The sequence below is a fragment of the Oreochromis niloticus genome, unplaced genomic scaffold (genome assembly GCF_001858045.2).
Source record: "Oreochromis niloticus isolate F11D_XX unplaced genomic scaffold, O_niloticus_UMD_NMBU tig00001623_pilon, whole genome shotgun sequence".
NCBI lineage: Eukaryota > Metazoa > Chordata > Actinopteri > Cichliformes > Cichlidae > Oreochromis > Oreochromis niloticus.
This window is the reverse complement of record NW_020327428.1, coordinates 167004-184635: the sequence shown is the minus strand read 5'-3', so window position 1 is coordinate 184635 and position 17632 is coordinate 167004. Positions and strand designations below refer to the sequence as shown.

The following is a 17632-nucleotide window of genomic DNA, read 5'->3' as shown; positions in this document are numbered from 1 at the left end:
GTAAGCATAAAAATGACAAACATTTAACAATTCACTCTGACAATGATTCTAGCCTACGTCACAGCGTCATGTGCGCTTTTTACATCCAACACAAAAACTGCAGTCGTGGTGCTTTCGATTGTACTCAGAACTTGGAAATTCTGCCTTCTGAATAGGAAGATGTAGGTAACACCAGACTGCAGATGAGCTGCATACAGGGCTGGACTGGGACAAAAAAATCGGCCCGGGCATTTTGACTAGAGACCGGCCCACCATTATAGGAAAAATCATAAAGCCTTTGACTGAAAACAAACACTGTTGTGACAGTGATGTACACTGTTCTGATGGTATATATGTATCAATCTATCAATCATTTGTTGTAAGATTCAGATAATTATTTTTTAAAAGCTAGGTATTTTAAATGAGAATAAGAAAGTATTTCTTTGTCCCCCCTTTCCCTGTTAATGCCCTACCTGGCCCCTGGCAACACTTTGCTAGACCCGCCCCTGCACAGTTTCCAGCTGTCAGCTACGTAGAAAAGGATCCTGGTGTTATTTGTCTCTCAGAAACAGCTCATAACTTCCCTTCAACTCATTCATGTCACCTAAAAGGTAAACCTGTTTCTCCATCACCTGTCAGCTCTGATGATTCAGTAAGGACATCTCCTGGTTTCATCTGCATGTTTCCCTCTCACCAGATAACCAAACCGATATCATGACCAGCAGCTTTTACAGCTGTGGCTCCAGCAAACATCAGCTGATACTAGAAAGTAATATTAAATAAATTCTAACAACAGCTGATCAAGCTTAAAGGTGCTGTTTAACGACATCCACTGGTTTCCTCTTTCTGGCGCAAAGTGGGCGATAAACAAACAAGAGAGAAAAGCCGATCAGCTGATCATTGATCAGTTTCATGATTGAAGTAGAAACAGAAGAGGGAAGGTGAGAGGATAAGAGAAGAAGAGGCAGCTGTGCAGCTCCAGCTTTGTGTCTTTTTCATTGTAGCTGAAGTACCGGACAAATGGTTCCTTTTCACCTCAGTACGAAACGCGTGATATTTTCTCTGAATACCAGACGATTGTTTTTTACAGGATGGTTGGCAACTCTAATAATTAACCTTACGAACAAAATAAAGTTCAACATCATTAACATCATAGCACCCGCCCAGCTGTATAGAAACTCCGTCATGCTAGCTAGTACGCAGTACGGAAAAAGTCAGCATAACGAAAATAAACTCCACCTAAACTTGGTTTATATCTGACCCAGATAGACTGCAGGTCATAACTTCTTACCTGAAGTTCAGTTCACCTGACACTCGGACCGGAGACCGCCTCTCTTCCATCCGCGTCCCATTTCTCTCATCCGCCTGCTGGCCTCCACCACTTGCTAATGTTACTGAATCTGTGGAAACTCCGCGATAGCCACCACACGAAGTAACGAGTAACGACCCTATCTAAATCCCAGTAACGACTAACACGTTCCTGATTTTGGCATAATAACTAGTTACCGTGTTCATTACCACAATAATAACGTAGTTACTGTAACGCGTTACTTAATAACGCGTTAGTCCCAACACTGCTAATGCCACATAACTTTGCCGACATTTGGCCAAGAGTAATGTTTTAATGTTCTTCGTTAGTAAACATTCACACATAAACAAGTGACATAATCATCAGTACTTACTTTTAAATGTTTACTCTTCAGCTGCCCCGGTTCAGCCATCTGCCGTTTTTTGGGGTTTTTTGGCAAAAGTATCCACACCCATCACCGCGCTATGAAGTCTGGGATAGGTTGGGCTACAAAGGATACACCTAACACATCCTTCAAATTCGGGGAAATGACAGACGGTTTTTCGGCCGTATTTGGAGCAGTCTTCGAATTGGGACAGCCTTCGTCGCATCGCTGTGACGTAATCAGCCTTCAAATGGGGCCTTGAAGGATGCAGACTCTGGGACACACCACAGACTCAGAGATGTGGGCTTAACACAGAGACCTGACTACACTAGAGGGGATACACAGGCATGGATGACACAAAACAGAGGGAGCACAGAATAAACACTGGGAAACCAAAACACAAACAGTCATAAATCATAATAAAATCAAAAGTAAAAGTTCAAAAACCAAAAACACTGGGTCACCAACCCAGGATGTGACAAAACAGTTGGTTCTGGATAGTGTTGATTTAGTGCCTACCAAGAGAAGCTCGGATTTGTTTGTATTAAAGGTTATGATGATGTCCGCAGAGATAGAAAGGAGGGTAATGGAGGAGGATGTGTAACATTTGTAAAGCAAGGGACCCAATGTAGAGCTGTAGCTTTAGGAACACAGTTAGAATATACTGTACTTGAAATCTGGTCAAGAAATGGCAGCATCAATTTTTACAATCCTGCTAGCAAACTGTTATCAGTAGAGGAACTTGGCACATATTTAAGGGGAAAAGTAATTTGGTGTGGGGACTTTAGTGCGCACAGCACATTATGGGGTAATCATAATGATCAGAATAGAGCAGTGATTGAGGAATTGATACAGATAAAAAATTATGTGTGTCTTAATGATGGAAGTAGTACAAGAGTAAATGATAGAACAGGTGCAGAGTCAGCAATTGACCTCAAATTAGTGTCAGACTCATTGGCCAGTATTTGTTCATGGAAGGTACTAAAAGAGACAACTGTAGGTAGTGACAATTATCGTATAATGACAGAGATAGCGCTGAGTGTAGAGGAACATGATATAGGGGGTGTGCAGAAGTGGTGTTTCAGTAATGCTGACTGGGATGCTGATTTAGTAATGCAGATGGGGCTAGCCTGGGAACGCCTTGGTGTCCCCCGAGAGAAGCTGGAGGAGGTGGCTGGGGAGAGGGAGGTCTGGGCTTCTGTGCTTGGGCTGCTGTCCCCGCGACCCGGCCCCTGATAAGCTGACGAAGATGGATGGGTGGATGGATGATTGGGATAGATTTAAACTAGTTAGTGATCAGGAAATGCAAAAGATTGATGTGAATGTTGGGGTGGATGATGACAGACGCCCCCGAGGGTGGTGGAGAATGACTGAGCTAAGATCCTGTGGAACTTTCAGATACAGAAGGACAAAATGGTGGTGGCTAACCAACCGGACATAGTAGTGGTAGACAAACAGAAGAAGACAGCCGTAGTGATAGATGTAGCGGTTCCAAATGGCTGCAACATCAAAAAGAAGTCCTTCTTTCTGATGTTGCTGTAATTTGGAACCTCAGAGAAGAGCTTGGGCTAAGCGAAGAGCTCAAGAAAATGTGGAGGGTGAAGGTAACAGTGGTCCCAGAGGTAATTGGAGCACTAGGTGCGGTGATTCCCAAACTAGGCAAGTGGCTCCAGCAGATCCCAGGAACAACATCGGAGATCTTGTTCCTGGGTTGCGCTGTAACTAAGTTTAAGAATTTAATATACCCACTGCTATCATCTTCAATGCCCTGTACCAACACAGGGCAGAGCAGCTACCTGAACACTACTCCAACAGAGGTTGATCATCTTGTTAATAATTTTACCTCCTCACTGCGTACGAATCTGGATACTGAAGCTCCTGTGAAAACTAAGGCCTCAAATCCGAAGTACCTGACTCCGTGGTATAATTCTCAAACACGTAGCCTAAAGCAGATAACTTGTAAGCTGGAGAGGAAATGGCGTGTCACAAATTTAGAGGATCATCATTTAGCCTGGAGAAATAGTTTGTGCTTTATAAGAAAGCCTCCGCAAAGCCAGAACATCTTACTATTCGTCACTGATTGAAGAAAATAAGAACAACCCCAGGTTTCTCTTCAGCACTGTAGCCAGGCTGACAAAAAGTCAGAGCTCTACTGAGCCAACCATCCCTTTAACGTTAACTAGTAATGAATTCTTGAACTTCTTCAGAAATAAAATTTTAACCATTAGACAAAAAATTACCCATAACAGGGCTCTAGAGTGTGACCAAATTTTTCAATGCCGCGACTAAAAAAAATCCTAGCTCGCACCGGTGCGACCAGCTGTTCGAGTAAAAACTCTGTGTGTTTCCGTGTGGTCAACAACAGACACACATTACGCCCCTATCATGGTCTTAACCAATCAGAGATAGTCAGGTGGGGGACCCCTCTGATTGGCCATGGTCCAGATATTCCTGTAGTCCTCTGTGTGTATGTTTGAAAGTGCAGGTGGATAGAGGAAGGTGAATAGCTTGAATAAAGCGATATTGATTCATTAAATCCCGAATCGACTTTTAAATATAAATGTATTTTGCCCGAAATGCCAGAATCACAGGTTAAAGTTCACAAAACTATTTCAACGCCACCAAACAGCTAAAACAGTAAATGAGAGCAGGTACATGGATTCCACACAAAAACGTAAACAAAAAGCGCGGACTCGACGCATCAGAATCAGCGTTCTCTTTCTCGGCTTTCTCACCCGACGGCACTTAGATGTACACGCTGTCGGGGCTGAAAGTCGACAGCTCACTGATTCTGATGCGTCGGTGGGTCCGCGCTTTGTGTTTGCATCTTTTTTTGCGCTAGATCAGTGGTTCTTAACCTGGGTTCGATCGAACCCTAGGGGTTCAGTGAGTCAGTCTCAGGGGTTCGGCAGAGCCTCCGCCGTGACATGCACGCCTCATTTTGTGCACCAGTAAAAAACATGTCTATGTCTTGAATTTGAAAAAAATCATATTTCATTTTTCACTAAAGAGGGGTTCAGTGAATGCGCATATGAAACTGGTGGGGTTTGGTACCTCCAATAAGGTTAAGAACCAATGCGTTAGATTCTGAGGTGCAATTTTTGTCTCTCTCCAGCCAAAATTCACTGAACCAGCAGCAAACGAAGATTCAAACTACGCTTCACATTTAATAAATGTTGTCATTAATTCCCTCTTAGTTTTGCTGTTTTGCTTCCACCACGACAAAATCACACTTCATGTACAGCTCTCTCTCTCTCAGTGTACTTCAAGAACAGTTTCCCATCGCAAATCTCTGTTTTCTACATTATTCATATTTGCCTATTACCCACCAGTATACCATTGTTTACAGCGTTGTCGGCTGCTGTCTTTCTTCTTCTTTTTTTTTTTTTTTACTTAAATAACCTCAGACAAGAAAACCTAATGTCTGCTGTTCAATACTGAAGAAATTTAAATTTTTCAAAATAATGCCAAATTGCAAAACACTTGGCTGTGTCTCTAATCAAACCTCTGTAACTTTGCTTCACTTCAGCAGCATCAGGTAATGTTCATATGCTGATTCCTGGTTTTCTTTCGTTTTTGTTCTACTGCAAAAATATTTTTAAGGTTATCTGCTATAAAAAGCCAAGCCTGGAAAATCTCCTTCATGTTTGTCTATTTTATCCTCAGTTACTTTGACACAAAGGCATCTGCTGTGATGCTCACACCTCTGATTAAGTCTCATATGTATAACTACTGATAAATTATCAGAATTATAATATTTCTGACTCTGAGGCAAAATTTAATCAAATTGAATCGGGACCTTGTGAACCAGAATGAATTATAGAAATATGCGACGATACCCAGCCCTAGCGTGCAGCCTAGGCCCAACAGAAGTGGATGTAGCTGTGGGTAATAAGAAAAGATGAAAAGAACTATTGATAACTTTTTTGTTAGGTTAGGTTAAGGCCTGATCCATCTGAAATTCATAGCCAGCTCTGACATGGAGCCATCAATTTCTGAACGCTGAAAAAGCACAGTATGTCCAGAAAACACACTGTATGCAGTGATAAATGCACTACTCAACTGTCCCCTCTCCCCACTGCCTTTCAGCAGCAGGCAGCAGCAAACAGGTCATCAGAGGAGGCCGAGATGATGATTAAGTTTAACATAACCAAAGCACTTTAAGCACAAGCACTTTTTCAGTAACTTATCTTTCTTTGTCTTGCTCCAAATAAAGAACTTTGTGTTGACAAGATTGTTAGTTAATCATTTACAAATCAATATTGTCTGTATGGACAGCAATTTTCCCCCAAAAAAAGTGAACTTGTAAAACTGTGGTGTTAAGCGATGCGGTTGAAAAATTTGGGTGCGCCTAACTTTTGTGCTGGTGCGCCTAAGAAAAAAAGTTAGGCGCACCAGTGGAACCATGGCAAAAAGGTTGGTCTAGGGCCCTGCATAATCATCTCACAGATGTAATATTATCTACAGCTACTTTCAGTACCAGGCAGCATGATGGCACGGTGGTTAGCACTGTTGCCGCCCACCGTCCAAAAGACATGCAGCTTGTGGGGATAGGTTAATTGGTTAATCCAAATTGCCCATAGCTGTGAATGTCCGAGTGAATGTGAGTGCTGAATGGTTGTCTGTCCCTGTGTGTCCCTGGCGACCTGTCCAGGGTGTACCCAGCCTCTCGCCCTATGACAGCTGGGATAGGCTCCAGCACCCTCCGCGACCCTGAAAAAAAAGGATAAGCGGAAGCGAATGGATGGATACTTTTAGTACCATTGATATTCATTTAGACTCTTTTTCTCCAATTGATCTTTCTGGGTTAACTTCAATAATTAATTCCTCCAAACCATCAACGTGTCTTTTAGGCCCCATTCCTACAAAATTGCTCAAAGAAGGCCTACCATTAATTAATTCTTCAATCTTAAATATGATCAACCTATCTCTAATAATCGGCTATGTACCACAGGCCTTCAAGCTGGCTGTAGTTAAACCTTTACTCAAAAAGCCATCTCTAGACCCAGCTGTCTTAGCTAATTATAGGCCAATCTCCAACCTTCCTTTCATATCAAAAATCCTTGAAAGAGTAGTTGTCAAACAGCTAACAGATCATCTGCAGAGGAATGGCTTATTTGAAGAGTTTCAGTCAGGTTTCAGAGCTCATCACAGCACAGAAACAGCTTTAGTGAAGGTTACAAATGATCTTCTTATGGCCTCTGACAGTGGACTCATCTCTGTGCTTGTCCTGCTAGACCTCAGTGCAGCGTTCGATACTGTTGACCATAATATCCTATTAGAGCGATTAGAACATGCTGTAGGTATTACAGGTACTGCACTGCAGTGGTTTGTATCATATCTATCTAATAGACTCCAATTTGTTCATGTAAATGGAGAGTCCTCTTCACACACTAAGGTCAATTATGGTGTTCCACAGGGTTCAGTGTTAGGACCAATTCTATTTACATTATACATGCTTCCCCTAGGCAGCATCATTAGAAGACATAGCATAAATTTTCACTGCTATGCAGATGACACGCAGCTCTATCTGTCCATGAAGCCAGGTAACACACACCAATTAGTTAAACTGCAGGAATGTCTTAAAGACATAAAGACCTGGATGTCCGCTAACTTTCTGCTTCTTAATTCAGATCAAACTGAGGTTATTGTACTCGGCCCTGAAAATCTTAAAAACATGGTATCTAACCAGATTCTTACTCTGGATGGCCGCCGTTTTCTTTGTATTTATTACATGGCGTGCTGTGGGGAAAAGCCTGTTCTAACATTTGAGTCTAAGGTTCATTTTTTTAGCACCTGGCGGATTTCTTTTTGCTTCTCATCTGTAAACACTCTGCATCCTCTTTCACGTGATTCAGTTTATTTTGAAAAGTCTCAGCAGGATCTTGAGCTTTATTGTGAAAGGTTTATGTCGAAAATAAACAAGCGGACACGCGATGGTTTTACCATAGTTGTTGCTAACGACAACGCATAAAAACAGTCGTTTGTCTGTCTGTGGTGTGGTTATATTAAATATAAGAGAAAGAGAGAACTTTAAGAAGTGAATATAGCCACTACAGTGACTAGGGATGCAACGATACCAATTTTTTCAAACCGATCCGATACCGATACTTGGATCGAGTACTTGCCGATACCGAGTACAAAAACCGATACTTCTACCACACACAAGTTAAACTTAACCAGTAGTAAAGAAACGACCCCAGACAACTCTTTAACACAAACGAAACGTTTACTGAACGTAAGGGCAGAGACAAATACTGTACAACACATCCCTTTTTTAAACTCAAATGATATTCCAATTCCTTAACCAAATGAAATACACTGTATAAATGAAATAATTCCCTTTCAAATTATATTAAACAACCCAACTTATGTTATCACCTTTTGGTAAGTGACTCACTAATATACACTCCAAAACACGTTATATAAATCCACTAAACATACAATATTCACACATGGGCCCCACACACACTCACATTCACACTTGTTGCAGGCCTGTTTGCTGCTCACGCCGGACGATGGAGAAAAATCCTCTTCTCCCCAGTAAGAGCACAAAAGTCTGACTTACAGTTCCGTTGCTCGGTAGGTCGCCGTTCACTAGTCCCACACTAAATCCACTCCCTGCGGACCCGATGCTGTCTCTGCTACAGCGCGTTAGCCAGTCACTGTCCAGCTCTCCGACAGTCCTGCCTCCGTGGCGCAACCAAGCAGTCCGGGCTAGCCTTTAGCCTCGGCGGTCATGGCTGGAAACACAGTTTTCCACGGTGGTGCGACCGTTGAAACAAAAAGTCACTTCACCCACACTCTGTTGCGAAGCTCTCACACGGTTAGCTTTCTAGTCACACACTCTTTTGTGCTAGTTAACCTCAGTAAAACTAGCCGAGTCTCTCACTTTGGTTCAGCTAACCTCGTGCATCTCTCCATGCCGTTCTCTTCTGTGAACTGTGAACACCTTATGTGGCGTTCAAGTCCATGGGAATTATGAGTATCTACTCCCAAATTCCCATCCGGGCTACATTAGTATCGGTTCATGGTATCGGTTGACTTTTACGAGTACGAGTACGCACACATTTTACAGTATCGGCCCCGATACCCGATACCAGTATCGGGATCGGTGCATCCCTAACAGTGACCATCAAAATGATGAAAAAATATTGCCATAAACAGTTTATTTTGCGACACCACGAAGCAAACTATAGCATAAAATGAAACGATACACGTTTTTATATCGTCATTGTCATACATCGTTATATTGAACAGCCCTACCCTGAATCCTCCCTTAGTTATGCTGCAATTGACGTTGTCTGCCGGGGAATTCCCATGATGAATTGAGTTTTTCCTTTCTAGTCACCTTTCTCACTCACTATGTGTTAATAGACCTCTCTGCATTGAATCGTACTTCCGCTTCACTCCGCACGTGAGCCTTGTGCTTTGCGCTGGGAAGAAGGGGGAGGGGCGGTAGTTACACTCGCAGCAGCACAGGAACAGAGCGGGAGGGAAAGAGAGAGAAAGAGAGCCAGGGACAACAACGTCACATTAGAAAGGTATAGTAATCATCCACAACTATTTTCAGTTGCAGATGATAAAGGATTCAGAAAGTTTATTCATGCAGGCCCATATGACAGAGAATGTGCATCTTCTTTTTGTTTTCATATTTTAATTTATATTTATTGTGTTGTGATTTGCAGTGTTTTGTGTTGTTTTACTTTAAATTTGTGTAAAAGGAAAAAGCTGAAAATGTAAATAGTTAAAAGTTGAAATGTAAATAGTTGGTTTTTGTATTATATGATTTATTTATTACATGTAGTGGAGTGGAGTGAATAAATAAATGTATATTTACGGTGGCCCCTAAAGACCAATCACGTACAAACTCCAAAACACGTAAAAACTTCGAAGCATGTACAAACCCTGAAGCACGTACAGACTCCAAAACACGTGCAAAACTCAAGAGAAGTGCTCCAGGATACTAGGGGCAGTGTTGAGCTTTTGTTACCTAGTGGCTACACAAGCCAGGAACTACCAACAACCTGATTTGGTGTGTGGTAGTAACAGGTAAATGAACATTTTTCTTTTAATTATTTGAATACATATGAGTGCTTGTGTATAAATACACAAACAATACACATATGCTTTCAATTGTGTAATTTAAGTGATCTAGGGTAGGAGTTACTGAGGGTGAGGGGCAGAAAAATGGCAGAGGGACATTGCCTTAAAAGGAGATGGGGATCACTGTACCAGTAGTTTTCCATTGTGGGTGGTGTTTTCTGTAGGGGAGGAGACCAGAGGGTATAGAGCTTGACAGACCACGTGACTTTCACGCATTGCATTGTGGCTACGAGTGGCAACAAAATCAAAACACTGCATCAAGCGCTAGCATTTCCAGCACCAGTAATCATTAATTCTGCGGTTTTAAACCCTACTTGCATTTTATTTGCCCCAAAAACAGTTATGTACAAAACGACAGTGAACACGGCAGGTCCGTACAAAGACAGACTTGACTAAAAGGCAAAAAAAAGTACAAGGAAAAAATCAAAGGAGTCAAAGGGTCAGACCCATATGAGCATACAGAGTGGAGTAAGGACGTTAGCGTGCAGCCCAACTTTCATCAAGAACATATTTATTATTATATGGTCCTAAGTGTGACTGCATACACTCACAAAATGTTTAGTAACTTCAGTTCACTGCAACAAGCCCAGGTCCAGTTTACTTTGGTGATTTGGACTATTCCATTTCACAGCTGTTGTTACATTTTTTTCCTTTATCTCCTGTACAGGTCAACGCAATCTACTTGTCTTTTTTGGTTGTAGCATTACACAACATTTTCAGATCTAATAGAAATACAATAAGTGTTTTGTAATTCATTCAATTTATTGTCTTTGTTTATAACTGGCACTGTTTCATTCTATTATAGAATCACAATAATATAGAATTACAAGAAAGAGGATAAATTTTATTCCATTATGCTTTATTAGCTGCTTCCGTGAAAAACAAATCAACAATGCAAAAAAAAAAAAAACTAAACTAAAAACCCATTGCAAAACAACATATTGGAAAACAGTTATTCATCACTTGAATGCTTCATTACAACACTTGGGCACATATATGTGGGACTTTTCGTGGCTGTTTTGATATCGCTCTTTCTCTCTTAACCAATCAAATCTCGCTGTGGTAGCAGCTTTAAACTCGGTATGACCCAGGTTGATAGAGGGTGCCCAGTCTGGATCGCATTCCTGCATTTGTTGGCTGGTTTTCCTACAAAACACAACAAATATTAGCCCAGGAAGCCAAATCAAACAAAGCAGCATAGCGCAACAAATTCAATTCAAATCTATATAAGACTTATTTGTAACCTACATCAACAATTATGTTATGATAAATTACGTAATAACTACAACAGAAGACTTACCTTTGTGGAAATGCTTGGAGCAGACTAACATGTGAGCTGGAGTGTTTTGTGACTTTATATTTGATCTTCGAACGACTGCAATCCAGGCCATCTGTCGGCTCTTGGTTACTTCGGTAACATGGCTTGAACAATTTTTCTTCCACGTCGGAATCCGATAAAAAACGATATCTTTACCCGGCGGCTTCTCGTGGCTGTCATTGGGAGGTTGCTATGGTCTGCCCTCAGATCCACTATCCAATGAGCATTGCCGTTATGGGTTGCGTCCTTCTCCCATACTTCGCTCCAGTATTGCTCCGTCTCCAGCCTTGGTGGTGCCATTCTCGTATTGTTCCCTTGCCACTGAGAGTACAACTTGGCTGGTTCTGTGTAGAATGGCTGGTTTATTCTCCTGCCTTCTATATCTCTGGTGTACGTCCTCAAGCGGCCAAGGCTGTGAGTCTTTGCTTTGCAGTTTCCAAGGCCTCAGGTATGGACAGCTTGCTGTATTTGTTATGCACCTTCTTTCTCGCACCTTTCTGCAACTCCAATAGTTGGCTAACCTCCCCCCATGCTACTTTCATCTTGCCCTCTAGCCTCCTTCTCCATGGAGGGTACTGCTCCTTGTGGCTGTTCAGCTTGTAGCCAAGCATCTCACTGATCACTGCTGCCGTAGTATAGATCAGCTTGTTAGTCTCGGTAATGGTGGCGGTAGGTATCGTCCGTAGTGCTGCATTCACATCATCTAGTAGATCTTCTGAGGGTACTTCACGTAGTCTTGGTAACCGGCTACAGTTTAGTTGGAGGCGACCGTGGCTCAGGGGGTAGGAAAATACATCTGTAACCGGAAGGTCGCCGGTTCGATCTGTCCTGGTCGTTGTGTCCTTGGGCAAGACACTTTACCCTACCGCCTACTGGTGTTGGCCAGAGAGGCCGATGGCGCGATGTGGCAGCCTCGCTTCTGTCTGTCCCAGGGCAGCTGTGGCTGTGAATGTGTGTGAGTGAATAGTGGCATTGTAAAGCGCTATATAAAATCAAATCCAATCCATTATTACAGGGATCCAGTTTTCTATCTTTCAGGTCAATTCCTCTCGCACTCAACGATCCTTCTTCAATCGCACTTGGGGCTTGGTACCCAATCTCGGGTGGGGGTTGATGTCGCCCTGGCTTCCCCTTGCACGTCTAATTACTCATCAGGTTAAATGCTGGGGTGTGGGTCGCTCCGCGCTGAACTGTACAATTATGTCACAAATGAGTCATTTCTTGAACTGCTGCTCATCAAAATAATTTTAACATACTTGGTCTTGGGTAAACAGGAAAAAGTGATAAAAAAAAGATAGTCAACTGAGTTTTCTGACTTTGACGGATCATTGAGGCACAGAGAGGGCACAACTTTTTAGATGTAACAGTGAAAAATGGACATCAAAATATTCTCTGTACTAAGAAGAATCTACCATATAAGATCTTCACTGACCTGTCCATTAACCTCTTACCAATGCATCAAACATAACATGTCCTGAATGTAACAATTTGGTCCTCAAGGTTGAGCACATCTTTGGAAGGATGTGCCCTGAAATGTTTTTGATCTGTCCATCTCAGATTATGCTGAATACAGTTTGTACATTGTACAACTATTGTAATCGTAATACTATTATAATGGGCTTCCAGTACTTTTAGTGTCAGTATCTCAGTGTAGTGATCAGTGGTTTAGCTCATCTTACAGGTTTAGCTGGTACACTTCGGCTGTTTGACCTTTGAACTGTTTGACCTTTGACCTTTGAACTGGACTGTATATCTGTGAGGTACAGGGTCTCAAATAACGGTGAGATGCATATATTTCAGCTCCAGAAAAGTACTTTATTGCTGCTGGAAGTAGGGTGTGTTTTTTGGTGCAGTTTGGTGCGGAGTGGACCATATCAGCCGAAGATTGCAAATTGTATTAACTAGTACCTGCACCTAGTATTGTAAACTGCAAAACACAGAAATAAAAAAAAAAACACGTCCAGTGACTGATGAGGATGAAACATGTGCTGCTAGGCTTCTGTAGAACAACTCCAACAAGACAGGAAACGCTGCAACGTTTTATCCAGTGTAACATCTGTGACGTGTGCTCTTTTTAAGGAGACAGTGTTGGACAGTCACAGACGTCTGCTCTGGTTAGTGATGAGCATCATTAACACTCAAATGTGGTAACCAAAGTTTTACTGAGCAGAAGATGATCATCAGTGACGCTGTCTAAAATACTGTTGGTGACCTCAGGAGGAGGAAGACCATCAGACTGAAGATCAACAGTCCTCTTCCCTGGACATTTGAAAGCTTTAGTCCTTCTGATCAGTGTAAACTGTAGATCAGTGTACAAGCTTAACCATGAAAGAAAGAACAGCTAACAGACGTGTGCTCCTCACATCTGTATGAATCCTGATCATGTTTTTGAGTGAATCTGTGAGTGAACAGTAATAGTGTTCAAACGTAAATGTGATGAGGACATGAATGAAAACAAAGTGTGATTAATGATGAAGAATGAGAAGAAGAAGCTGAGACTCAGCTGTCATGCTGCTAATTTTTCTCAGGACCTGCTGTACATGTTGCATTTACAGTAAAAAAAAAAATGGAAATGGAGGATTTGTGATGGTCAACAACAATCTGATGCAGTTTGATCACAACCATGTTTAAAGATGTATTGATGTAGAAGTGAGTGGATCATATTCTGACTTTTGACTCTAATCATTAGAAAATGCTGCAGTTCTACAAGTTCCAATGATCCCAGAGGAACCCTGGAACATGCTGAACAATAATATGATTGAGTTTCTTCATAACCACTTGGTTTGATTATTGTGGGAAATATCCAAATATGGCTGACTTCAAACATCAGGGTTATCCTGCTGATCAAAGTCCAACACTGAGTTTGTAAAAACAAGTTTGTTAATCATTTTGTTTGGTTTATGAGGAAAATGATTAAATAACTTCCTGCTAATACACAACATTTTATCATATTTCCTCACAACCTTCTTTTGTCTGACCATTTGAATCCCATTTGAATTTCCAATAAAGTACTGATCAGATTATGAAACACTGAATGATTTCAAGCACTTTGTCTAAAAAAACTTACAACTTTCATTCTTTATACAGATTGAGAAGCTGTGGTTTGTCAGAGATCAGCTGTGATTATCTAGCAGCAGCACGAAAGTCCAACCCCTCCCATCTAAGAGAGCTGGACCTGAGTGAGAACAAGCTGCAGGATTCAGGAGTGAAGCAGCTGTGTGGTTTTCTGGAGAGTCCAGGATGTGGACTTGAAACTCTGAGGTCAGTCAGCATGTTTTCATTGTGCTGAGGTGAATATGATGTGAAAGTTGTGCTGACACTAAACTGCAGACATCAGGCTGATATTATACTGATCCACACTGAGGATCTTCGTAGTAAAGTCTGTTTTCTTCTTCTCTGGTTTAGTCCATTGACTGTAGCAGAACAATGTTCACATTTCAAACCATGACACTCAACGTATGGCCCGCGGCCCACACACAGCCTGCCGGCCTTTTCTAATTCAGAGAGAGGGCACCCTGATTAACTGTGTAGGGTTCTTCCTCACAGTTCTAAGTATCAGACACAACAATGAATAATCCACAGCTGACTCTCTTTAGCAGGTCAAAGGTCATGGCACGCAGCAATCCGTGAAACAGAAACAGTTTGGAGCAGGAATTTTTGCACATTTACAAACTGGCACTGCTTCACGGCATGCTGGGTAATGCTCACTAATGTTAAACTGGGATTCCAGGTTTTGTCTAAATGTAAACGTCTGCAGATGAATTCTCTCCTCTGAGCTTTGACTTTAGGAATGAGGAAATGACTTGGAGCGTGAGTCAGCTGGATTCAAACCCAGGACCCCCTGCTGTGAGGCCACAGTGCTAACAACTGCACCACTGTGCCACAGTCAGTGTTTGTGTCTCTGCTGAAGTTTGTGTGAATCATTAGAAACTGGAGATAAAGAGCCAAATAATGTGACATCTGTGTGTGAGTGGGTTTTCCTTCTGTCCTCCTCAGTGTGATGAGGCAGCAGCCACCACTGCTCTTAAAGTTATCATAAATTAAAAAAAAGTTATCATTGGATCCCAGTTTGTTCTACATTAGGGTGACCAACTGTCCTCTTTTTCTGCATTTGAAGGCTTTTGATAAAGTATGTGACATTTTTTATTTCACCATTCATTAACTGCACAGAGAAGGCATAGTTAAAATGTGTTACATTTTCTTTAAGCAAAGAATATTATTAAAGTTATTCATGACTGGGCCAAGTGTCCTCTTTTTTGGAAATCAAAATATGGTCACCCTATTCTACTTCAGCAGATCAAACTTCAGCAGATGGTTCAGTGTGTCTCCGGGTAATTGTGTGATCACTGTCTACTACCTTCAGCTGGTTTTCTTATTTGCCATGATACTTAAATTCAGATATTTGAATTAGGGATGCAACGATACCAATTTTTTCAAACCGATCCGATACCGATACTTGGATCGGAGTACTTGCCGATACCGAGTACAAAAACCGATACTTCTACCACACACAAGTTAAACTTAACCAGTAGTAAAGAAACGACCCCAGACAACTCTTTAACACAAACGAAACGTTTACTGAACGTAAGGGCAGAGACAAATACTGTACAACACATCCCTTTTTTAAACTCAAATGATATTCCAATTCCTTAACCAAATGAAATACACTGTATAAATGAAATAATTCCCTTTCAAATTATATTAAACAACCCAACTTATGTTATCACCTTTTGGTAAGTGACTCACTAATATACACTCCAAAACACGTTATATAAATCCACTAAACATACAATATTCACACATGGGCCCCACACACACTCACATTCACACTTGTTGCAGGCCTGTTTGCTGCTCACGCCGGACGATGGAGAAAAATCCTCTTCTCCCCAGTAAGAGCACAAAAGTCTGACTTACAGTTCCGTTGCTCGGTAGGTCGCCGTTCACTAGTCCCACACTAAATCCACTCCCTGCGGACCCGATGCTGTCTCTGCTACAGCGCGTTAGCCAGTCACTGTCCAGCTCTCCGACAGTCCTGCCTCCGTGGCGCAACCAAGCAGTCCGGGCTAGCCTTTAGCCTCGGCGGTCATGGCTGGAAACACAGTTTTCCACGGTGGTGCGACCGTTGAAACAAAAAGTCACTTCACCCACACTCTGTTGCGAAGCTCTCACACGGTTAGCTTTCTAGTCACACACTCTTTTGTGCTAGTTAACCTCAGTAAAACTAGCCGAGTCTCTCACTTTGGTTCAGCTAACCTCGTGCATCTCTCCATGCCGTTCTCTTCTGTGAACTGTGAACACCTTATGTGGCGTTCAAGTCCATGGGAATTATGAGTATCTACTCCCAAATTCCCATCCGGGCTACATTAGTATCGGTTCATGGTATCGGTTGACTTTTACGAGTACGAGTACGCACACATTTTACAGTATCGGCCCCGATACCCGATACCAGTATCGGGATCGGTGCATCCCTAATTTGAATCGCCTAGTGATGAGAAGCCACGTAGGTCCGTAAAATGAGGTCTGATTAAATGAAACTCTTATGAACGGTGATGAATTTTCCCATGCAGAAGAAATCCCGATTTTCGCCCTTTTTTAAAAAAAAAATTAAATGACTGCCTAACTGCATGGTGAGACATTGTCAGAACCAGAAAACTAACACAATTAAGACACAATTTGTAACAATTTTCTAACTAGATGTAAATACAAAAAGCTGGTGTGTGATTTCAGGCTTTGTCAAGGGTTGTCGTGGCAACAGAGAAATAGAACGGTTCTGCTCATTCACACAAGACAAAGAATTGCTTTAAGAACGCATATGGCTGCATAACTGGATGCCAAGACATCCCCACAAACCATAAAAAGTAGTTTAATTAAAACAACTAGGCATTTGATTAAATTAAAATCAATGGATAAACCATGTGAACTCAAGTGAACCCAGAACTCACATGAGCGAGCTGTTATCGGGACAGGTGCACGCCTGAATCGCCTAGTGATGAGAAACCCTGTAGATCCGTAAAATGAGGTCTGATTAATCTAAACTCTTATGAACAGTCATGAAACATGGATTTTCTCATACAGAAGAAAGCTCGATTAGAGCCGTTTTTTGTTTTTTTTTTTTTTTAAATAAAATGACTGGTGAAACATCGTTAGAACCAGAAAACTTACCATACTTAAAACCCAAATTGTAACAATTTTTCTGACTAGATGTAAATTTTAAAAAGCCATTAGAGGGTTGTACTGGCAGCGGTGAAACAACGAATTGGTTTAAGAAGGCATATGTCTGTAATACTGTTTGGTGAGAGACATGCAAAAAGGTGGCAAAAGTTCCTCCTTATTACTACTAAGGAGCTGATGGCATCACCATCTCAGGGCAGACTGCTGAACATGAGTGTGCAGCTCTCTGATGGAGCCTTTAATGCACCACACTAAATTACTGCCACGCCTCCTCTGATTGGTGGGGCCAATTGGCGATCCCTTTGAGCTCCAACCAGGAGAGATGGTTGGCATCATCAGCTAAACAGTGATGAATCTCCAGGCCCTGACGGCTGCCAGCTAGCTA

The 17632-nt window shown here is 41.8% G+C and overlaps 1 protein-coding gene across 1 annotated transcript in view; it reads left to right on the top strand.

Annotated features, from left to right (window-relative positions):
- LOC112844793 (NACHT, LRR and PYD domains-containing protein 12-like) overlaps positions 1–17632 on the top strand; it is a 56458-nt gene that overhangs the window by 30780 nt on the left and 8046 nt on the right. Inside the window, exon 3 of the mRNA XM_025904435.1 lies at positions 14164–14337. Within this exon, the coding sequence (XP_025760220.1) occupies positions 14164–14337 (174 nt within the window). The remainder of the gene's footprint in view (positions 1–14163; positions 14338–17632) is intronic.